Source organism: Perca flavescens, chromosome 18, assembly GCF_004354835.1.
Source record: "Perca flavescens isolate YP-PL-M2 chromosome 18, PFLA_1.0, whole genome shotgun sequence".
In the NCBI taxonomy this organism is placed as follows: Eukaryota; Metazoa; Chordata; class Actinopteri; order Perciformes; family Percidae; genus Perca; species Perca flavescens.
This window is the reverse complement of record NC_041348.1, coordinates 30,740,431-30,765,132: the sequence shown is the minus strand read 5'-3', so window position 1 is coordinate 30,765,132 and position 24,702 is coordinate 30,740,431. Positions and strand designations below refer to the sequence as shown.

The 24,702-nt window shown below is 42.3% G+C and overlaps 1 protein-coding gene across 3 annotated transcripts in view; it reads right to left on the bottom strand.

The window, feature by feature from the left end:
• Window positions 1-24,110, bottom strand: part of bub1 (BUB1 mitotic checkpoint serine/threonine kinase) — a 29,556-nt gene extending 5,446 nt beyond the window's left edge. The window contains exons 1-20 of one of the 3 annotated variants that reach the window (XM_028605996.1): window positions 23,903-24,110; window positions 23,676-23,735; window positions 22,646-22,787; window positions 21,047-21,243; window positions 18,997-19,037; window positions 18,741-18,820; window positions 18,606-18,649; window positions 17,049-17,233; window positions 16,495-16,590; window positions 13,785-13,864; window positions 11,694-12,151; window positions 10,915-10,955; window positions 10,666-10,785; window positions 10,209-10,319; window positions 7,761-7,842; window positions 7,475-7,553; window positions 6,879-7,065; window positions 6,420-6,489; window positions 4,603-5,363; window positions 2,189-2,289 (exon numbers count right to left, since the gene is read on the bottom strand). In XM_028605996.1, coding sequence (XP_028461797.1) covers window positions 2,189-2,289; window positions 4,603-5,363; window positions 6,420-6,489; window positions 6,879-7,065; window positions 7,475-7,553; window positions 7,761-7,842; window positions 10,209-10,319; window positions 10,666-10,785; window positions 10,915-10,955; window positions 11,694-12,151; window positions 13,785-13,864; window positions 16,495-16,590; window positions 17,049-17,233; window positions 18,606-18,649; window positions 18,741-18,820; window positions 18,997-19,037; window positions 21,047-21,243; window positions 22,646-22,787; window positions 23,676-23,735; window positions 23,903-23,925 — 2,958 coding nt within the window. In that variant the 5' untranslated portion in view covers window positions 23,926-24,110. The remainder of the gene's footprint in view (window positions 1-2,188; window positions 2,290-4,602; window positions 5,364-6,419; window positions 6,490-6,878; window positions 7,066-7,474; window positions 7,554-7,760; window positions 7,843-10,208; window positions 10,320-10,665; window positions 10,786-10,914; window positions 10,956-11,693; window positions 12,152-13,784; window positions 13,865-16,494; window positions 16,591-17,048; window positions 17,234-18,605; window positions 18,650-18,740; window positions 18,821-18,996; window positions 19,038-21,046; window positions 21,244-22,645; window positions 22,788-23,675; window positions 23,736-23,902) is intronic. The other 2 variants (XM_028605997.1, XM_028605998.1) reach the window with 2 other exon arrangements.
• Window positions 24,111-24,702: the final 592 nt, after the last annotated feature.

The window sequence follows — 24,702 nt, the reverse complement described above, 5'->3', positions numbered from 1 at the left end:
GATTCTATTCACCCAGTTATTGACATATTACACAAATATATCTCAGTTTGATACATGAAAATTAGGTTTTGATTAACGTTAACGTTAGGCTACTGCTCTGCTTTCTGCTCCAGACTCGGCTTAAAGCCATTGTTGTCACATAGCAACCGAGTGTCTCTAGCCATTTTCAGCTGCAAAATCTCCAAAATAACTAATCAGGCGATATTTAACTCCTAATAAGACTGTAGAGACATGTCTATAGCTAGTAGTATACAGCACTATGTTTAACTCCTAATAAGACTGTAGAGACATGTCTATAGGTAGCAGTATACAGCACTATGTTTAACTCCTAATAAGACTGTAGAGACATGTCTATAGGTAGTAGTATACAGCACTATGTTTAACTCCTAATAAGACTGTAGAGACATGTCTATAGGTAGCAGTATACAGCACTATGTTTAACAATAAGACTGTACATGTCTATGTTTACAGCACTATGTTTAACCCTAATAAGACTGTAGAGACATGTCTATAGCTAGTAGTATACAGCACTATGTTTAACTAGAGATATAGGTAGTAGTATACAGCACTATGTTTAACTCCTAATAAGACTGTAGAGACATGTCTATAGGTAGCAGTATACAGCACTATGTTTAACTCCTAATAAGACTGTAGAGACATGTCTATAGTTTATACAGCACTATGTTTAACTCCTAATAAGACTGTAGAGACATGTCTATAGGTAGCAGTATACAGCACTATGTTTAACTCCTAATAAGACTGTAGAGACATGTCTATAGGTAGCAGTATACAGCACTATGTTTAACTCCTAATAAGACTGTAGAGACATGTCTATAGGTAGCAGTATACAGCACTATGTGTACGACTTCTTCATTTGGTTACAACGACAAAAGTGCTTAAAATTGTAGAAAACCACAATGTTCACTACGTGTGATGAAAGACGTAGCCATCTTTGAAAGTGAACTCGGGGTCCTCTGAGTTCAGACAACTTGACGAATCATATATATATACGACCTGGCGTTCTTTTTGCAACTTCTGGTTTGTAACTCCGGAAAACAACTCGTAAATCGACTTCGGTGGACAAAAAGAACTCACCATAATTCCTCTACTGTGTGACAGTAAGTCTCGTGGTTATGACCCAATCGTTAGCCTATTTTTATAAAAGCGTCTGCTACGGAGCCATAACGTGAGGTACAAGGTAATGGAGCCTTTTATACATTGTCGTGTTTCTTTAGAAATAAACAACGGACAAATACAGTCTTTAAACGCTTCAGATTTTTCTTATTCACTGTCAAAGTTACGCCAAAAATGAATGGGCGTCAACGGAAAGCTAATGGAAGGTGATGGCTTGTTAGCCTACAATCTCCCGGATGCTCGCTAACCCCCTTATGTGTTCACCGTCGACATGATGCAGATGGGAAGTCATTTTGTCCAACTTTACTCTCTTAGTTGCAGATCCATTTGAACACACATCCTCAAATCAAAACGCCCTTATTGGAAAACTGCAGTGGGTTAGAAGGAGAAGACATACTTTATTAAGTAAGATTTGAAATACTTTTATTTGTGATATATCGTTTTGTTTAAAAATCCACATCGTGAAAGACAGAGCTTCTGTGTTAGTTGAAAGAAAATATCAGCAGAAAACGGCACCTTAAAATCGTCGTTCTTTTTTTTTTTTAGTGCTGCCTTTTATATTCTATTCAACGTTTCAATTTGTGTAATAAAAGAAAGTTGGAAATGATTTACTTTCATTTGTTTTAAACTCAACAAGCAGTTTGTTGTATTTTAGCAAAAAAAAAAAAAAAAAAAAAAAAACAGCAGCAGAACTGGGTACACTTTAATTAATCTATTTATTTATCGAAAGTAATATTGTTATCGCGATATTCAACGTTATCAAATATCGGATACTATCCTCATATCGTGTAGCTCTAGTTTTTTGACGGTGTTTAAACTCTGAATTATGAAAATCTTTACTTTCTGTCTCCCCCATGAGGAATTCTAAGTAAAAAAAAAATATATATCGTTTTCACAGACAGAAACAGGTATATAGACACACGTCCGCAAGATATTTTGTTCAGCAGCGCTTTGGCGGAAGTTGCTTCAACTAGCCGAGTCAACGCGGTGGACTGAATCCTGAAGACACGTACGGAGTGCTGAGGTCCCAGACTGGGTCTTAACGCCGGCTTACCTTCAGCATCACCTTCTCTGAGGTCTGGAGGTCGGTACCCTGGTACACCGTTGCAAAAGCCCCTTCTCCCAGGACACAGTCGACGCGCAGGGACGCTTTTCCTGCCGGGAGGAAAAACATTTGCTATTAGGGATGTTAATAGTTAACCGACAATAACAATAATACTCTAAGTTAAAGGGTTTCCCAGGCCTAAGCCAATGGGAATTGTTTTAGGGCTGTCAATCGATTAAAAAATTTAATCGAATTAATTACATACTTTTTAAGAAAGTAAAAGAAAAGAAAAAAGAAGGGTACTAAACAACAGTCGTGACATTAAAGAAGGGTTTGTTTATTGCTTAGGCCATATGGTCAAATTTAAATGATTTGATAATAATCTATAACAATAACTTATTTCACTAGTAAAAAACAACCACCAGATGGGAAAAGGACATTTACAATAACTGCAAATGCACCACGAGGCTGTAGTTTACCAGTTTCATTGAACGCACCGTCTGTGTTGTTTTTCCGACGGCAGCTGCAGATTGTTAGCTTATATATATGTCAATGATTGTTAGCCTAGAAATCTAGACGCACCCTAGTGGCAGCTGGCTGGTCAGGCTAGCAGACTGTTCCATACCGGTGTTGAATCCTCTACAGTAAAACACAGTCAAACTTTACACCGTTTAGCGTTAGCTGTCTAGCTGTTTAATCCAGCTACTAGCTAGCGGTAGGCTAATGTTAGCTGCTGTCGAGTATAGTGTCAACTAGCGTCCCGTGCAGCGGTGTTTGTGTTGCCTGTAACGTCCGTGTCAGAGCATCAGAGAGAAGATCAGACATATCAGGGGAACCAGATTTCGGTAGCCAGGGTTGGCAGGAAGAAGTAACAAGTATTTAAATGTTCCAATCAATAATCCAGGCAGCACGTCCTCGTCTCCCTCCTTCATTTTACAGTCCAATGGTGGCTAGAACGGCCCCGGGTCAAACGTAAATATGGAATGGATTAATCTGCGTTATTTTTTCTAACGCGTTAAAAGTTATTTTTTCTCAGATTAATTAATCGAAATTAACGCGTTATTTTGACAGCCCTAATTTTAAAAGATTTTTTTTTTAAACTACAGTTAGAAACTTAGACGTAACGTTAGTCATATTTTCAAATCTCCAGTTAGCTTTTAGCACTGAGTTAAAGTTGGAAATGTATGGAACTAGTGGGCTCTATATTAACGCTGGCATCAGTCTGGGACTGGCCCCCAGCAGGGCCCTCGTGGTTAAAGGTGCAGTAGGTAAGCCTTGTAAAACTACCTTTCTGTCATATTTGCTGAAACTGAGCCTATGTTCCAGTAGAACTACATGAAGCAGGTCATCCTCTGGCACCACCTACAGCCTGTAGTAGTGTATAACTGCACATTTCAGAGTGGTCTTTTATTGTGTCCGGCCTAAGGCACACCTGTGCAATAATCATGCCGTCTAATCAGCATCTTGATATGCCACACCTGTGAGGTGGAAGGATTATCTCAGCAAAGGAGAAGTGCTCACTAACACAGATTTGTGAACAATATTTGAGAGAAATAGGCCTTTTGTGTACATAGAAAAAGTCTTAGATCTTTGAGTTCAGCTCATGAAAAATGGGGCAAAAACATGAGTGTTGCGTTTAAAATTTAGTTCAGTATATTTCTCAACCGGTAGTTAACTTAACGGTGTAAACTTTGCACTATCAGGTTGGTCTAAGCTAGGGCTGCCACCTCTTAGTCGATTAGTCGACTAATCGGTCGTTTTGGTCTTAGTCGACTAAGATTTCTTTAGTCGATTAGTAATTTTTTATGCTTATTCATGCTTAATTACTTATTTCCAAGAAACTTATGAGCACATTTATGGTAAACACAAGATTTAAAGGGATGCTTTTGCAGGATTAATTGTAGGTATGGGAAAAAAATCGATTTGATTTAAAAATCGAGTTGGTAGGTCAAATCGATTTTTTTTAATCCAAAGACATTATAAATAATTTGGATGTTTAACAATCTTTGTTGCACACTGCACAGTGACTTCACTTAGAGAAAGGGTTTGCCTTTGCAATTTTGTTTATGTTGATGCACTTTAATTAAATACAATAAGTATATATTTTTAAAATATATTTACAGTTCGCAGTTATTTTGTTTTAAATGGAAGGGGGGGGGGAATCGAATTGTAAATCGAGTTTTTTATAAACAAATTGCCCAGCTCTAATTAATTGTGGAGAAACTCAGTTTTACAGATGGTTCATTAACTACATTTATATTGTGCTTTTCTAGTCTTAACCACCTCTCAAAGCGCACAGCTCTGTCAATTAAATCAACTAATCGATTAGTCGACTAAATCCTATAAGTGTTAGTCGACTAAGAATATCTTTAGTCGAGGACAGCCCTAGTCTAAGCTTCTCTTGATTCTGCCAAGCTGGTTACCCATGCTGATGGTGGTCTTGGGGGTGATGTTGGGTACGTTGCACTGCCAGCTGGTGCAGCAGGGGTGCGAGGTGAGCGGCTGGCTCAGCGATGACAGCAGACGAGAGATGACCTCATCGGCCCAGGGGTCCGACACCAGCTGGACCGCCGCCGCTGGCGTCCTGGCGTTCGCGGACGCGTCGGTGCTCGGCCTCAGCCTCTCCGGACTCATCATGGGCTCGTCCTCGGCGGCGAGTGGTGCCGGGCTCATGGGCACGTCGGCGCAGAGAGGCGGCTGCTGCGGACTCATGGGACAGGGACTCAGGAAGGCGTCCAGGTCCGGCACCGCTGTGCGCTCGGGGCTTCGGACAAGCGTCCAGTCCGCCGCGAGAGCGCACTCGGGGCTCATGGGGACGTCACGGACTGGTTTCTGGAGCCGATCCGGACTGGACGGTTCGTCCACATCTTCCGTGATGGCAAAAGCTTCGCCGTTAGGTCTGATCGAAGTCTCCGGGTACGGTTTGGGAGGCTGCTCGGGGCTGGCGTACACCGCCCAGCCGGGGGCTGCGGTGGAATCCGTGGAGTCGGGGGGACAGAGGGTCTGGTCTCGGAAGGACAGCACGGCCGGAGGCGGGGGCTGCACCATGGTGGTGCAGGAGGAAGTGGTCAGGCAGTGCGGCGCGGCGGCGAGCCCTTCGCCCACGATGGTGCCGAGTCCCTCGGAGGAGGGCGCCAGCTGACTGAAGACCGTTTCGTTGGACGGACTCGTCTCCAGGATTGGGCTGCGGGACAGGACAGAGAACATACTCAGAGACCTACTCCACAATGTGGCCTTCACATGACCAGAAACAGACACAAGGTTTCATAAGGTGGTGTAGAGCGTACAAAAAGGTGTAATGAAAGGATTTGTAAGGCCGATATCGATACAAATATTTGGCAATTTAAAAATCCGATATTCTGATATATAATACAGGCCAAAAGTTTGGACACACCTTCTCATTCAATGTGTTTCTTTATTTTCATGACTATTTACATTGTAGATTCTCACTGAAGGCATCAAAACTATGAATGAACACATATGGAATTATGTACTTAACAAAAAAGTGTGAAATAACTGAAAACATGTCTTATATTTTAGATTCTTCAAAGTAGCCACCCTTTGCTTTTTTTGATAACTCTGCAAACCCTTGGTGTTCTCTCAATGAGCTTCATGAGGTAGTCACCTGAAATGGTTTTACCTTCACAGGTGTGCTTTGTCAGGGTTCATTAGTGGAATTATTTCCCTTATTAATAAAAAAAGCAAAGGGTGGCTACTTTAAAGAATCTAAAATATAAGACATGTTTTCAGTTATTTCACACTTTTTTGTGAAGCACATAATTCCATATGTGTTCATTCATAGTTTTGATGCCTTCAGTGAGAATCTACAATGTAAATAGTCATAAAAAGGAAACGCATTGAATGAGAAGGTGTGTCCAAACTTTCGGCCTGTACTGTATGTGTGTATGTATATATATATATATATATATATATATATATATATATATATATATATATATATATATATATATATATATATTTTTTTTTTTTTTTTTTTAATCCAGAAACGCATTACACAACAAACTGATTTCCCTAACATTAGTTATTTGTACTCAATTATGAGTCCTTTAACAATAAACGTGTTTGTTTTATTGTCACAAAAGAACAGAGGAAAATATAATAAAGTTCTGATAAATAAAAAAAAATACAAACTTAAGTTATGTTCTGTCTTCACTACCGATGTAATAAACTTGGAAGAATAGCTGAGCCCTGAGCAGCGACGGATGAGAGTTTAGGTTACCTGAGTTTTTTCGGCTGGCGTCTCATGAAAGCATCTTCGTCAGCGTTTTCTTTGCCATCGCAATTGTTCTCTGGAGGATAGAAATCAATGTTCCCAAAATTAAAGAAGACCATGTTGAGTAGGAAGGCTGACACAAAAAGAGAATGTAGCTAGAAAACTGAAGTGTCTGTGTGTGTGTGTGTGTGTGTATGTTTGTGTGTGTGCGTTTGTACGTGTGTCTGTGTGTATGTGTGTACGTGAATGTGTGTGTACATGTGTATTTGTGTGTGAGTGTGTCTGTGTGTGTCCGTGTGTTTGTGTGTGTCTGTCCGTGTGCCTGTGTGTATGCGCGTGTTTGTGTGTGTGTCTGTGTGTGTCCAGTGCCTGTGTGTCCGTGTGTTTGTGTGTGTCTGTGTGTGTGTCCGTGTGCCTGTGTGTGTGTCTGTGTGTGTGCGCGTGTTTGTGCGTCAGGTAAGTTACCGTCTTCCTCGTCCTCCTCGAAGAACTTGCCGCTGAAAGGCGTCTTGTGCGCTGATGGAGTGGAGACAAACTGAGCCAGCATGGCGAAGTCCGTGGTGCTGTTGGGGCAGGCGGCCAGCGAGTGGAGCGAGTTGTAGCGTGCGCCCCACATGGTGCTCTCGTCCGGCATCAGGTCTGCAGGAGTGTCCTGCTCGGGGGAGACACGGGCCGTCTGGGTCATTAAATGGGATTCTCAAGCTTAACAAACAAACGTTACTCATTTCTTAAATAGCAAAAAAATTGCCGGTGCAAAACAGATGTCTTCTTACTTGACTTTACTTATTTATTTAAAAAGGTGCATAACAGTGACTAACGTTTCGATGTATGGTTACATCTTCATCAGAGTCCTTGGGGAAGGACTCTGATGAAGATGTAACCATGTTATGCACCTTAAAAAAATAAAATCATCAAGTAAGAAGACATCTGTGTTGCACTGGCAATTTTTTTGCTATTTCTGCTGTTGTGTCCTGCCTTGGTTGCACCGGATTGTTGTGGTCTGCAGAAGCGCAGAGAACTTCCCCTTTTTTTCTTGTTACTCACTTCTTCTTCATACTCACATTGGGTTTGCCGGGCACGGTGATTTCTGCGAGCGCTCTGATTGGTTTAGACTTCTCGACTGCAACGGGAGCGGCAGCACTGAACACGGGCAAAAAAATAATAACGGGAACATTATTCATATAAACAAATAAAATTGTTTAGTTCATCACAGAATCACAGAAAAGTATGCTGGGGATTTTATTTTGGGGGGCTGGCCAAAGCCTCTTTGAGGGGTGGGGCTTCAAAAACTCCTCCATGCAGGAAAAACCTGAATCCTGTATTCAGGATGTTCATGTCCATATTTACCTGCCGTTCTCTTCGTCGGCGTCGTCCTGGAAGACGGTGAACGGCGCTGCGGCCGCGGGCTTCGGGACGGAGGAGACGCCGTCTTCCAAAAAAATACGACACAAGAATTCAGTCAGTAATTTAAAAATTCTACTGCACTTCAAAATCAACTACCAGCTCGATTCATCTGCGGTTCTTATTAATTACCGATCAAATTAGTCCCGCCAGTTTCATAATGGGCCAGGATATTTGTACACTTCTCATGATATCATAAAAGATGGTTGTTCTTGCTTCAGCAAAGCTTCTCTCCATCAGGAGGCTCTTAATTCTGCTCTCAACATGCCCCAGGTTGATGCATTTCACTTTCAAATGTAGAGAAGTTTCTTCCGAGAAAGCCCCAGTACCACAATTAATCCTGCAAAAGCACCACTTTAAATATTGTGTTTACCATGAATGTGCTCTGAAGTTTCTTGGAAATAAGTAATTAAGTATAAAAAATGACGATGAATGAATATAGAATGAATGAAATAAAGAAATCTTAGTCGACTACGACCAAAATGACCAATTAGGTGACTAATTGACTAAGAGGTGGCAGCCCTAGTGTAAACACTGAGATCTTGCCCTGATCTGATTTTTTATTTTTTATTTTAAATCAGATTTTGACCACTTACATATGCAGTCCTGAATCAGACCCAGGTCTGATTTATTTTTTTTTTTCAATGCGGCCGCAGTGTGAACAACCAAGTAGGATTTGATGCGACTTTCACGTCAATCTACATCGACATTTATCACAATGATGCGCCAGCGGGAGTTAGTTCTCGACACAGACGGTAACATTAAAAACTTGACTAGGCCTACAAAATGGAGGTGTTAGACCTAATTAGTCTAACTTCAATTCAATCAAAACTAGAAGGATCATACCGTAACCGCTCCTAAAGAAAAGATTTGCAAATGCGATGGAAGAACGAGGACACAGGAGAACGTGGCTGCAGTGTCTTAGGAACGTGAAGAGCCTTAAAGGAACACGCCAACTTATTGGGAATTTAGCTTATTCACCGTAACCCCCAGAGTTAGACTAGTCCATACATATCCTTCTCATCTCCGTGTGTGCTGTAATGCTGTCTGACGGCTCCAGCAGCATCAGGCCAGCACAGAACATGCAGGTGACTGGTTCCAGTAATCCTACTGCTCCCAATAAGTGACAAAGTAACGCCAACATGTTCCTATTTACATGTTGTGATTTATAGAGTCACAGCGTGTACAAAAAACAACGTAACATGAGACACAGCCATCTTCTAACTGTAAACAAACCGGGAACTATATTCTCAGGCGGAAGAATATAGTACTTGGGCGGAGTGATATGCTCGCAGCAAGCCTGTCTGAGAATATAGTTCCCGGTTTGTTTACTGTTAGAAGATGGCTGTGTCTCATGTTACGTTGTTTTTTTGTACACGCCAGACTCTAAAATCACAACATGTAAATAGGAACATGTTGGAGTTACTTTTGTCACAATTGGGAGCAGTAGGCTAGTTGGAACCAGTTACCTGCAGGATCTGTGCTAGGCTAAGCTAATGCTGGAACCGTCAGACAGCGTTACAGCACACACAGAGATGAGAAGGGTATGTATGGACTAGTCTTACTCTGGGGGTTACGGTGAATAAGCTAAATTCCCAATAAGTCGGCGTGTTCCTTTAAAGCATTAGTGTTGCCGAAATGCCAAAATGCTGACTTCCCTCCTAACCTCCCTAACTTGAGTGGAACAGCGTGCTGCGTCTAGAGTTTGGTATCGTTTGGGTTTTTATGATTCCGATGCTGAACCGGTACTTTTAAAAAAACGATTCAGATTCCTAAAGCGATTCTTGAAAAACTGAAAAGAAGTGAATGGTTAATATGTTTTTACGTCCGTTTTGGTGAGCTCAGAGGGAAAATATTATATATAATATTTTAAAAAGTAGCCCACATTTACGGCAGCTAGCTAACTGTAGACTACAGAGAAAGTGGGATATTTGTACGTCCTCTTCGGAGCGATCGAGGGAAAATATTTCGGTCGACACATTAAGTGGAACCGAAATTTGCGTTCTAATCCGGTCCGATTCCTACCGGTTGTGTAGGAACCGGTTCCATAGTGGAACCAGGTTTCAGTACCCAACCCTAGCTGCGTCTGATGTCATTGTTATTGGTCTTTTGCGCATGCGGGTCAGTTCAAAACCACACAACAGTTCACACTGGAATCCGATATAGGCCACATTTTAAAAAGGTCACGTAAACAGCCCAAAAAAATAAAAAATAAAATTGGATCTGAGCAAAAAAAAATCTGAATTAAGCATTAAAACTTGCGGTGTGAACGTAGCCTTTGTTTGGTTCTGTGAAGAACTTAAGGCTGCATGCTTGCATGAAAGGTGCTTTATAAAGAAAGTCGAGTTGAGATGGAATAACGTCTTTCCAGGCGGCTGTGTGCGACACATTTACCGGTTGTTGCGAGGCCGGGATCAAACTCATTCTCTTCAGTGCCGAACACCGACGTGTTAATGAACGGGTCCTCTTGGAACGTCGGAGCCTGGAACATGTCCATTATCACATCTGGGTGACACAAAACCAGACCATAAAAAATGTTTACTCTTTGTAATGCTTCACGAAGACAAAATCCACACATCCAACCAATCTTTCTGTTCTTGCTCAGCATCACAATTTACTAAAATGTAAATGAATAAATTGACATCATGATGGATGGACGTGGCAATGCTTAATGTTTGTTTCTTAATGAGTGTTTATAAAAGCCCTTCTAGGGACGGGCATTGGAAACTACTAATAGCAATACATGCTGTGATGCTGTCCATGTTGGAGCATCTGCATTCAAACGAATATGAACCGAAAAACGCGGCTGACAGACCAATCCCCCAACGGGCAGAGAGGTGGTCGTCCTCACCCAGTGCTTCCCGGGTGTTGACAGTGGGTGACGGCAGCACCCTGGACGGTGTGGCCTGAACAAAGCCCAGTGAAGTATTGGGAGTGATGTGAGACAGGTTAGCGGTGCTTCCCTGGGACACTGAGAGAGAGAGAGAGAGAGAGAGAGAGAAAGGGAGAGAGTGACAGAGACAGACATAGAACAAGGTATGAAAACATTCACAAGAAGCTACGATTGGAGGGCTTACTGGTGACCAACTGGGATACTTACAATTGAATTTGTCCTCGAGCTCCAACAGGTTACTGACATCACTGAGGGGGGAAGGAAAGGATTCACAGAGAGAGAGAGGGAGAGAGAGAGTTCATTTTTCAAGTTTTTTCTTTGAATTAGGCATGTGATCAGTTTTCATTACTCTTAAAGAATAGCAATCAATCGTTAAAATCCCAACGGTACCCAACCCTAAACTGGCTGCTGACTGTGGGGCCAAATCAGCCAGACTACAATGACTCCCGTCCTGTTGTCTTTATAGACCGTGCACCGGTCCCTTTCACCTCCCACAGTCCCTTTACCTACCGAAAATAATACTGAATAATACAGCACAATCCACATCATCACAAATGCCTGAGAAGCAACGTTGGTTGCTTCTAGGGCTGTCCTCGACTCAAGAAATTCTTAGTCGACTAACACTTGTAGGATTTTGTCGACTAATCGATTAGTTGATTTAGTTGACAGAGCTGTGCGCTTTGAGAGGTGGTTAAGAGCAGAAAAGCACAATATAAATGTAGTTAATTAACCATCTGTAAAACTGAGTTTCTCCACAATTAATCCTGCAAAAGCACCACTTTAAATCTTGTGTTTACCATAAATGTGCTCAGAAGTTTCTTGGAAATAAGTAATTAAGCATGAATAAGCATAAAAAATGACTAATCGACTAAAGAAATCTTAGTCGACTAAGACCAAAACTACCAATTAGTCGGCTAATCGACTAAGAGGTGGCAGCCCCAGTTGCTTCAGGAGCTCCCAAAATCATCCGAGCAGAAGCTACTCACCGCTGCGTGGCGTGGTGCTCCTGGAGGCGACAGCTCTGCGAGCTGCTGGGCTGAACACGATCGTCTCGGCGGAGAGAGCCGGCGTTTCCGTAGGCAGATATGGACTCCATGAACACTGGAGGCGGTAAGTGAGGAAGGCACAGCGCGTCGGGTCCGCGGAGCGACACGTCCGTCTGCTCGAAGGCGACAGGCGGCTGAGTGGACTGGGCCGGAACCGGCCACGCCGGGGCGACAGACGCTGGAGGCGGTAAGCAAACGCTCCCGTCAGAAGCCGCGGTAATGCCCTGGCGAGGTGGGTCAGCTGCGGGGGCCTCGTGGATGAAGGGCGGCTCGTGGTGTAATCTCAAGCCCAGAGAGCGCCTGTTGCTCAGACGGTTTGGGGGGCGAGGACGGCCAAAGGGCTGCTGGGTAGGATTGGGGTTCAGACTGGAGACCTTCTCGGCTACGGACAGCTGCGGCTGAGAAAACAAAAGATTGGAGTTACACGTCAAGTTATCCTGCTTTTTACATTGTGCAGCCCCTCCAGAAAAACGTGATTATGCAATCGCATAATTCAACACATAATAGAGCTGGGCGATTTGTTTCCCTGAAAAAAATCGGCGATTTTTTTTATAAAAAAATCGATTTACGATTCAAGTCGATTTTCCCCCCCTTCCATTTAAAAAAAAATAACTGTGAACTGTAAATATATTTAAAAATATATATTTATTGTATTTAATTAAAGTGCATCAACATAAACAAAATTGCAAAGGCAAACCCTTTCTCTAAGTGAAAAGTCACTGTGCAGTGTGCAACAAAGATGGTTAAACATCCAAATTATTTTTTATTTATTTACTGTATTTGGATTGAAAGAAAATCGATTTTTTGAAAATATGAATCGATTTGACCTACCAACTCGATTTTTAAATCAAATAGATTTTTTTCCCCAGCCCTAACACATAATTAGCCAAAGTCTGCATAGTTATGCTGGGGCCCCCCCGCATTTTTTCAAATACACTGCACTTTCGCCGCATAAATTGCCGATTTCCGCGCAAAATATGCGGAGTTTGCATGATTTCATAATCCCCGCATTTTCGTTGCAAAAAAAGTCCCGTAATATATCTTAGCAGAAAGTTGAAAAATGTTGCGTTTACTTCTCACAAGAGCAGCCATTTAGCCCCTGTTGCCATGGGAACTTTGCGAAGTGACGTAGTTACGCGACGTGAACATCATCAAAAAGCAGGGTGTTGGAGGTTATCACTTTTTTTTCTCTTTTTCATCAAACCGCAGTTTTTGCAAGTTCCCACAATTTCATCGCATAAAATAGCATAAATATCACATAGAGCATATTCCATCGCATTTTTTAAGAAAACAAGCCGCATAATCAAGGATTTTTGCCCGCAACAATCACAAAAAGAACTCTGCATTTTTCTGGAAGGACTGATTGTGAGTAAAGTTTCTTCCTTTACATTTTTCAGAACAGGATGTTATTAGGGGCGTAACGATACATCGACCTCTGAATCGATTTCCACTCCACCCCTCAAAGAATAGGGCCGCGAAAATCGACAAGAACTTGAATGGAAAAGGAATCGGAATTGTTAGAAGCAAAAACGATGCCCAATCCTCGTGAACAGACTGATCTCATAAAGTGGTGTATGTATGACACGCCAATTCGTATGCCATTTTGGCGTGTTATCAAGACGCATACTCGCTTTTTACTTTTTGGTGTGTTTATCAACGCCGCTCGGCCGCCATTAACCTACATTAAATGTGAATTAAGTGTGATTCGCTGTAGCGAGTAGTATGAAAGGACGGGAAGTCGGCGGAGGTTGGTTGGAGTGGTGGATGGGTAAAACACAGGACTATCACCCAGGAGAGCCGGGGTTGTGTCCCGCGTGTGGCATTTATCAACCGTTTATTGTTTTCCTAAGCGTGGGACGACGCTCAAAATGCGTACAGATAACACGCCACCTGGCTTTAGGAAAGTGGCGTGTATGTTTACGTAAAGTCGTGATGGCATGTTGCGTGGAAAGTGAAACAAAGCACTCGAAATAAATGACAAAAAGCTCAAAGTTGCCGTGATGAAGGCTGGCTGTGGAAGCTCCAAAATACCTCCAGGACCTGGTTCACGTCCTCCAGACGACACGTGTTCTTCAGGATCCTCTCTTCCTCCTCCCTCATCATCTCCGCTACTTGAAACAAATCACACACAGATGTTATGACATGGGTAATAACTCACTCAATAACACACAGCATGGGAGTCTTGACGATGTAATCTAACTTAACCTTTGTGTTGTCCTCGGGTCGAATTTGACCCGTTTTTCAGAAATATGCGTTTCTTTTAAAGTGCTCATATTATGCTTTTTGGCTATTTCCTTTATTGTGTTATGTATCTTTGTTGTGCATGTTATAGGTTTACAAAGTGAAAAAGCCCAAAGTCTCTTACCATCTCCAACAGAAACACTGTTCACAAACTGCTCCAAACAGCTCTACTGTAGTCCAGCCTTTACTTCAGAGACCAACGTGGTCACTTTGGAACACACGTTATAATGCTCGCCTAGCTGCTAGCATGGCACACCTTCATATTCTGCTTCTGACTGGCTAGTAGTCCTTACCTAGCTACTGTCAGGACACGTCCTTACACTCTTCTTCTGACTGGCTAGTAGTCCTTACCTAGCTACTGTCAGGGCACACCCTCATACTCTGCTTCTGACTGGCTAGTAGTCCTTACCTAGGTACTGTCAGGACACATCCTTACACTCTGCTTCTGACTGGCTAGTAGTCCTTACCTAGGTACTGTCAGGGCACACCCTCATACTGTGCTTCTGACTGGCTAGTAGTCCTTACCTAGCTACTGAGCATGTGCGACTCCCAACAAAGATGGAACAGAAGTGAGAGGTCTCACTCTGTAGCTAAAATAGAGAGCTCAACACACAGGGTGTAAAGACCAGCTGCAGCAATGTGCAGTACAACAAAAATATGGTGTATTTGGAAACTTAAACCATGTAAACCTATTCTGGTACAACCATCCATCCATCTTCGTCCGCTTATCCGGTATCGGGTTGCGGGGGGAGCAGCTCCAGCAGGGGACCCCAAACTTCCCTTTCCCGAGCCACATTAACCAGCTCCGACTGGGGGATCCCGAGGCATTCCCAGGCCAGGTTGGAGATATAATCCCTCCACCTAGTCCTGGGTCTTCCCGAGAGGCTCCTCCCAGCTGGGCGTGCCTGGAACACCTCCCTAGGGAGGCGCCCAGGGGCATCCTTACCAGATGCCCGAACCACCTCAACTGGCTCCTTTCGACGCAAAGGAGCAGCGGCTCTACTCCGAGCTCCTCACGGATGACTGAGCTTCTCACCCTATCTCTAAGGGAGACGCCAGCCACCCTCCTGAGGAAACCCATTTCGGCAGCTTGTACCCTGGATCTTGTTCTTTCGGTCATGACCCAGCCTTCATGACCATAGGTGAGGGTAGGAACGAAAACTGACCGGTAGATCGAGAGCTTTGCCTTCTGGCTCAGCTCTCTTTTCGTCTCAACGGTGCGATAGATTGAATGCAATACCGCACCCGCTGCGCCGATTCTCCGACCAATCTCCCGCTCCATTGTCCCCTCACTCGCGAACAAAACCCCAAGGTACTTGAACTCCTTCACTTGGCGTAAGGACTCATTCCCTACCTGGAGAAGGCATTCCATCGGTTTCCTGCTGAGAACCATGGCCTCAGATTTAGAGGTGCTGATCCTCATCCCAACTGCTTCACACTCGGCTGCAAACCGATCCAGTGAGTGCTGAAGGTCGCAGGCCGATGATGCCATCAGGATCACATCATCTGCAAAGAGCAGCAATAAGATCCCCAGCCCACCGAACCGCAACCCCTCCCCACCCCGACTACGCCTCGATATCCTGTCCATAAATACTACAAACAGGATTGGTGACAAAGCGCAGCCCTGGCGGAGGCCAACCCTCACCTGAAACGAGTCCGACTTACTACCGAGAACCCGGACACAGCTCTCACTTTGGTTGTACAGAGATTGGATGGCCCTGAGTAGAGACCCCCTCACCCCATACTCCCGCAGCACCTCCCACAGTATCTCCCGGGGGACCCGGTCATACGCCTTCTCCAAATCCACAAAACACACGTAGACCGGTTGGGCATACTCCCAGGCTCCCTCTAGGATCCTTGCGAGAGTGAAGAGCTGGTCCGTTGTTCCATGACAGAATCCGCATTGTTCCTCCTCAACCCGAGGTTCGACTATCGGCCGAACCCTCCTTTCCAGCACCTTGGAGTAGACTTTACCAGGGAGGCTGAGAAGTGTGATACCCCTGTAATTGGCACACACCCTCTGGTGGTGGTCCCCCTTTTTAAAAAGGGGAACCACCACCCCAGTCTGCCACTCCTTTGGCACTGTCGCAGACTTCCACGCAATGTTGAAGATTAAATAACTAAAATGATGCAATAAGAATATCAGGTGCAGCTCAAGAAGTGCACAAATAAAAGCATGGCTTTGGTTTTATTTAGAAATATATTATATTATATATTATATATTATAACCTATTTTGTCTTTTTTCATTCATTCTGGTACAACCTTTAAATACAAATATGAACCTGAAAATGAGCTGAATATGAGCACTTTAAGCAAATTGCCCCAAAAATAATTTATTATAGTGTAGTGAAGACACTGTTGATTTAGCTCAAGCTCTGTACTACCATATACTGTACATTCAGAAATCTGAGTGTGTATTAGACTCAGGAAACACAGAAAGTTAGCATAAGATTTGAATACCATATAAGCCCAGGAATTTGAGTGTATGCATTACTCTACCATATGATGAAGTGGAACGGGGGGGTTGGAGCTCTTGTGGGTGTGTGAGAGCAGGAACTTCTGCCCGGAAGACAGGAGGGAGAGAGGAGGAGGCGCCTTCAAGCAAGAGGTTAAAAGAGTAAGGATTTGATTAGACAGGGTTCATAATCTGACGTAGACTTTTGGTGATCTGTACTTCTGTATACATTTGTCTGCGGTTAGGGAGATCTAGTATCATTTTATGAAACCACAATTGTGTTCTCTAACCTTAAATGCTGGACTACACTACATGTTCTTGACTTTAATCTATCGTCTCAGTTTTGATCCCTGAGTTGTGGCGTCATTAGTCTCATTCACCAACAATTAGATAGTACAGATAACTGGAATCAGATCTTCCTCTGGCTTTAGGGCCAGTATTTTTCCATTAATTTTCTTCAATTATTATAAAACATTGTATTCTCTCTAAATGAACATATGATTGACAATTACCATTAACAGTTATATGCCTGGGGGACATTTGCAAATGTTAGCAACTCATTAAAGAATTGTAACAGGCCTAGCTGGATTCCACTTACCCATTTCTCTCAGCTCCTTTTCCTTCTTCTCTCGGATCTTACGCAAGTAGTTTTCTGCTCGCACCTCCTCAAAGCTTAATTCAGATCCTTCGCAAACAAGCGCCTCCTGCGTGTATGCCGACGCCGTCCGAACGCTGGCGCCTTGGCCGGAGGGGATCGTCCCCGACGTCTCAGAGCGAGACACTCTGCGGAGGAAGGACGCAAACGTGTAAGATCACATGGGAGTGCCTGTGACACACTTGTGTGGAGGAGGACATATTTAAAAATGATTCAAATGTGACTAAAACTGATAAGCATTTCATTGAACATTAAAATAGTCGCCAAGAGAAACGCAGCCTCGCATAGCTTTACAGAACCTCTGCAACTTACCCTAACGGACCGGCTACATTGGACACGTAACCAACACTACACTTCCACTATAATCAATGAAACTGGCGACACCAGGCAGAGAGCAGCGCATAGTGGTGTGTATACTCCATGGAGATCTGCTCTACAAGCGTAGACCAGACCTAGGACAGACTTCCATTTATATATTTTACAAGAGGTGTGTGCGGCCCTTTCACACAGAAACGGATCATAAAGTGTCTATATGTCTTTGAAATGACTTGATGACTGTCAGTGAGCGTATTGGCAGTTTGGTTTTAACCCTCCTGTTGAACCATTTTCAAAAAGCTCTATATCAGAAACGTGGGTTTCAGGGGCGGCCTCTAGCTGACCCAATAAGCCAGCGGCGCGGATTCAAATCTGAACTGCGGCCCTTTGCTGCATGTCATCCCCCATCGCTATCTGTAGTGACAATCTATTCACTGTCACTATAATAAAAAGGGAAAAGCCCCCCCACATTTTTTTTTGAATAAATGTGAGTTTCTTTCAACCAAATTGTCAAAAAAATAACGGAGATGGTTCCGTTCAACGCTCTTTACAAGTGAAGCAAATGATCAGTTCACTACTTTCATTGAATATGTGCGTTTTAAATCAATTTTATAGCATTTGAAGAAACTTAATTGATAAAATAATATTTAAAAAAATTTCACAAACAACAAAAATGTCAAAAGCGCAGGAAAACAACAACAAAAAAAACGACAAAGACATTGGAAAAAGTGACGAAGAACTTTGGGAAAAGTGCCAAAAACTAGCCTCGGAAAGCCCTGATGAACTTCCGCAAGATTTGCTCTGCAAGTCCGTCTGGCCAAAAGCCCATTCGAGCCCATTTCCAGTTTTCCAAATCGAGGCACCAATCCCAACCGTTGAGGCGGGCTTTACAGAAATCACAACCTGAGGCCCTGCGTCCTCTGATGACAGCTGACAGTAGATTGGCAGTTTCACAGCGCTGTGCCGGCTCCAAAAAACTGTTGAAACAACAACAATCCCAAAGCTCTCCGTCTCGCCTGGGACTCACACAATCCTACGCCATGTGTGCGCAGCAGGTGGAGCCGGTTAAAAAGATACATTCTGCATACGTTCCACGTTCTCGTAGCCACGTAGCCAGAGCATAACACGGAGGTATCAAACGCGCCTCAAAGGCAACAAATTAGAAAGAAAGAAAAAGTAACTTACATTATTATCTGTGCAGGTGGCTTGGGTAGACAATCCGCTGAGGCCTGTCACACGGGACAATGGCTATTAGTGGATTTTGAAAGGCAGATATTGCGGTTATTAAATAAATATGACTGAAATTCAAAAGCCACGGACCTTGTTTGGAGCTCCAGGCTCTGCAAGGGAGGACATCTGATTGGTTAAGTTGGAGTTTTGCAAAGGGTTTCGACTCCCTGCTTTACAAAAAAAAAAAAAAAAAAAAAAAAGGCAATAAAACAAACAGGTGTGTATACATACATACATACACATACATACATACATAATTTAATCTACTACAGTAACTGTTTGATACCCACCCACCCACACAGAGACACCCACACACAAAAGAAAAAAAGAGTGGATAAACTCTTACCAGATACTGGAGCCTGGCTTCCTGTTCTTCTTTGAAACTGCCTGCAGATCAGATTTAGTTTTTTTTTAGCAAATTGAAGTTATTGTTGTGCATGTTGGTGCCAGATTGTTCTACAGTGTACTGTATGTTCATACGCACACAACCAAGGGTGGAACTTTGAGTCCAACATTGATCATCGCACTTTGAGCCAAATTTAAATTTGGAACCCTTCATTTCCTGCATTGTAACCCCCTCCCCCCCTGTAAATTACACCTTGCACACAACTAACACCTATTAAGGAGTAAGTGTAAGGCCCTGTTTACACGAATACGCTCGCGGGTGAAAATGACAGATCTGATCTGATGATCAGATGCGCCTTTCGTTTAGACGGCGACTTTGGGGCTTAAAAGTGGAAATCTTAAAAACGCTCCGCCATCGCGTTCCCATCTAAAAAGGGTTAAAACTAGGGCTGCTCGATTATGGAAAAAAACATAATCACGATTATTTCGGTCAGTATTGAAATCACTATAATGTAACACGATTACTCGTTGACTTCTGGAAAGATGTTGCAATTATTGAACTTAAAAAAAACAGTGGAAAAAGTTAAATAAATCAACAACAGTAAAAAAAAAAAAAAAAAAAAAACACATACATCACCGTGAAATTTGCCTTAATACTTTTCCTATTTAAACTTTATTTTTTCATTAAGAACACGAGAGAAAATAAGAGTTTACTTGCAAAACGTAACGAGCTGAATAATTGTTCTCGATTATTCTGTTTTTGTGATCATCAGGAGCCAAAATCATAATCATGATTAAATTACGATTAATTGCACAGCCCTCGTAAAAACACACTGTGCAAGAGTGCGTATATTGCGTGTGTGCCACACGTGTGTCGTGCGTGTGTGCGCCGCATCGTTTGGAGCAATAACTCCAATAACACCTCCTTGTCTGTCCAAACAAAATTGTCAGCTTTTGTTGTTCGCTTCGCCATGTTTTGGTTTGGCGCTACTAGGGAGAGAAATAGAAGGAAGGTTCTACGCAGTAGGCCTGTGTTCGATTGAAGAAATTCTTAGTCGACTAACGCTCATTCAGTTGTATCGACTAATGGATTAGTTGATTTAATCGACAGATCTGTAGATCTGAGTTTCTCCACAAAGAGTCATGTAAAAGCACCACTTTAATTCTCGTGTTTACCAGAGATGTGCTCGTACGTTTCGTGGAAATAAGTAATTCAATATGAAAAAAACATCAAACATGACTAATGGACTAAAGAGATCTAAGTTAACTAATGGTGTAGACACATATATATATATAGCCGACGGCCGACCGTTGACAGAAAACCCCGTCGATATGATCAGTCCCGTCCCCGAGGTCCAAAAAACTGCCTCGGGACACATCAAAAAGATCCGTTCAGAATATGATCTCATATTGGACTAAAATAGTTCACTGAAACGTGTTTCTGAGAACATTTGAAGCGAGAAATAGGCCGTGCAGTGTCTGAATCTGTCTTCATTTCAGATCAACAAAAGGTCAGTTTAAGAGATTTTGAGAGACTCTAGTCACGCTCATCCTGCTCGTCATTTCCTGGTGAGTCCCGACTGCCCTGCCGCCGACCGAACATGTCAGGTCGGCCAAAATGAACGCCGACAGCCCCCCAGACGGACGACGACACGGGACACACCGAACAGATTTGAGTCACTGACCTCGCCAGACTGTCCCACGGCCGATAATCGGCCTGATGTGTCTCGGCCCTATGACCAAAACGGCCGATTAGTCGACTAATCGACTAAGAGGGAGCAGCCCTACTACGCAGGCACGCCGACTTGGTGGTGTTGTGTGGCAGTGCTTCACACTACCACCTAGCTGCCTGGCGTGCATACTACATCGAATTTCACCCCCCCCCATAACACTTAAATAAAAAGGGAGAACGCCACGCCACTTTTGCGTTTTCTCTTCGGATGGTTTCCGTCTAAACGTAGCCATCAGTCTGGGACCGGCCCTAGCTGGGTTCTCGTTGAAAGAAGCCCCACAAACATCTGTTCTGGGGGAAAGCCTGCCTTTGTCCTTACCTGTACTCGTTGAGGATCGTGTCGGCTGGCTGAGCCTGGTTCTCCGTGGCTTTCTGGTACAGGCCGTCGGCCTGCTCGATCATTCCCCTCTGTTCAAACTGCTGGGCCCAGGCCACGTAGAGGGCAGCGGTCCTGGTGCCGACGCCCTTACTGTAGACGTAGCGGTACAGCTCACTGGGGTCCGAATAATAACTCGCCTGGGAGACAAAGTTAGAAGCCGTCAGAATACCAAATTCAACTGGAGTTGTGTGACCGCTGTATTCAGGGTTTCACCAAGTCAAATTTAAGATTACAATGAATGAGATTTAAGACCTCTATCACAACATCAACTCAGCCCCAAATTCTGTTTTGTTTTAGTATTGCTTAACTTGCCCTTCCCCACAAGCGAACACAAAAGCTGATTGGCTGCAACATAAGTTGTACGTTAGTCTCATTTGTAGTCGTAGGGCTGCCACCTCTTAGTCGATTAGTCGACTAATCGGTCGTTTTGGTCTCAGTCGACTAAGATTTCTTTAGTCAATTAGTCATTTTTTATGCTTATTCATGCTTAATTACTTATTTCCAAGAAACTTCTGAGCACATTTATGGTAAACACAAGATTTAAAGTGGTGCTTTTGCAGGATTAAATTGTGGAGAATTTTTTTTTTTTTTTACAGATGGTTAATTAACTACATTTATATTGTGCTTTTCTAGTCTTAACCACCTCTCAAAGCGCACAACTCTGTCGATTAAATTAACTAATCGAGTAGTCGACAAAATCGTGTAGGTGTTAGTCGACTAAGAATTTCTTTAGTCGAGGACAGCCGTACGTAATACAGCGACATTATATTTGGAGTAGCGAAACAAAGAACCACAATGGGGCGCCAGGATAGCTCACCAGGAATAGTGTGCGCCCCATGTACAAAGGCTCGGTCCTTGTCACAGCGGCCGCAAGAAATAGAACACAATACTTCAGCGAATTTAAGACTTTTTTTAAAAAAAGGCCTAAAATTTAGATTTCAACATTTTAAGACACCGCAAAATAGGGCTGGGCGATATGGAGAAAATCAAATATCACAATATTTATCGATGTTGATACCGCAACGATATTGTAATGTTGACTATTGGTGCTTTCACAAAATATTTACACAATGAGATTTTTGATGAATAATCATTAGTAATGTAGATATAATGACTAAGTGGGTAAGGGAAAATAATACAACAGGTACAATAGTCTGGTAAGTTCAGAAAATCTTTACTGTAATCATTACAGTAAATGCAGCCTTTAAAACCAGGAAAAGACAACATTTATGTCATTTTACAATATCCAAAATCTAAGACGAAATCTAGACTAAAAACCCTGTGTATTACAACAACTAGGCATGGGCCGGTTACCGGTTTTGAGGAGTTTGAAAGAGCTGCGGTTTAAAAAACACCTACATTTTTCCGTCATATCGTTCATGATGTATGAGCTGTTTATGACTCTCTATCTAGCCATCTCTCTATGTACAGTTAGTTAGTTAGTTAGTTATATTTTATTTCTGTGTCATACCAAACATCTTGGCCCAACAACTCTGTCTATCATGCCTAATAACAAGGTAACATTTCTGTGAGACTTACACATTTGATGCAGTAGTTCACATATCTGATGTCATTTGCGTAGCGCTCGACGTTCAGAAATGTCTCCACGATACTGTCAAACACCGGCGACATCTCGCCGCAGCCGCCTGCAGGTAATCTTTGCCCCAGATACTCCACAAAGCTAGGGGAACATACAGGAAGGCTGCTGTCAGTGCTCTACTCTTAGCTGTCAGACGTGTACATGTTAGTCAATTGAAATGACTTGTTGGCCACAAACAAGTAAGACAGATGACAGGGGAAATACCAAAGGAAAAGAAATTAAAATAATTTAAGAAAAAAAAAAAAAAAAGAATATACTGGGACTGGGAGGTGAGGAACATTGTGTGGAAATGATCTTACAGGTTGTGTACGGTATTAATAAAGCAAAACTAGGAAAGAGCATCATTATGTAACAATTTCTTTCTTTATGTGTGCATATAAAATAAAAAAGGAATATACAATAACATAATAAAATGCACAAGGCACAGGACCTAACACTGATTTTAAAGACAGCTGTACCGTTACCTACTTACCACAAATTTGGCAAAATGAAAATTTTGTAATATTAAAAAAGACAGACAATACCGGTTTTATAGACAAGGAAACAGGGATATATTACAACCATTACACCGGACACTAACGTTACAATATGTAATATAGGTCGATAAATAACGTTCACTAACGACAAATTAATATTAAACTTGTTGAAACTAAAGAGCTTTTTCCCTGAAACCTCTGACTAAACGTGATTGTATATGATTACAGGTAACGTTACCTTCTTTTTAATTTATTTTTAAAGTTGTGTATCTGTTTGTATTATTTCTTGGATTCTCCTTTTCGTTATAAGAACACTTTATAAAAATTAGACTCGATGTGTATGTGCCAATGCTGTTTACCTGATCCTTTGTATAATTAATTTAGTCAATAAAAAAAAAAATAAAAAAACTTTAGCATTAATTAAAAACATGAGCTAACGTTAGCTAATGCTAACTCAGAGCAATCGAACTAATGTTACCGATAAGTTACTCACCTGTCCCATCGCTCCAGTGGGTCGTCTCCCGTATACGTGCTCAGACTGTCTTTGAAGCGCCTAAAAGGACGAAAGTACGTAACATTAAAAAGGCAGTGCAAAGTTATATCGTTTATAAATTAGTTACAACTCTACGATACATTCGTAGCGGCAAAGCTAACTGCTAGCATGAAGCTAACACCGGGTAACGTTACCGTTGACGCTAAAAGTAGCTACTGTTGACTTACTGTAAGTATGTGGGAATATCCATTTTGTATTCAGTTTAAAAAGGTACTTTAAAATCTAAATTGGTGGTCGCTTCCAACCAATCTATCAGATTGATTGATTCACAAATCAATTACTCTCGATAACTTGCATCGTTAGGTTTGTTTTTCTTCTCTCTGACGCGCTGCTGTTCCTACGTTTGAAATTTCGCGCTCAGCCAATAGCAACGCGAGCGTTCGACGGTGCATCGGAAGACCACGCCCCCACGGTGTGACGAAGTTTCCGGGGGGAAAAAATACAAAATAAATCGCTAGAATCATAGATACACGATATATATTATGTATCTATGGGTAGAATACTGTGATATATAAAAAAAAATATATATATATATATATATATATTTTGTTTTTTAAGATTATATTTTGGGCATTTTTAGGCCTTTATTGACAGGAAAGCTGAAGAAATGAAAGGGGAGAGAGAGGGGGGAATAACATGAAGAAAAGGGCCGCAGGTCAGAATACTGTGATATATTTTACTGATTTACTTCTTAATTATTAACGTTAATTAATAGTTCAAAATGGGCTCCGACTCCACCAACTGCAACAGCAAAATCCTAATTTTACATTAATTAATGAGTAATAATAATCTAAAGATATGATATATAATAGTATAACAGTCATAGGGAAATGTTTTTAATAGCCTACTTTAACTACATGTTCCTGATTATAATTACACTAAAATCAACAGTACTTTGAATTGTAATGAAGTACTACATTTTTTCTTTTTTCCCTCAACTTTATTGAAAAAACATTCAAATATACAA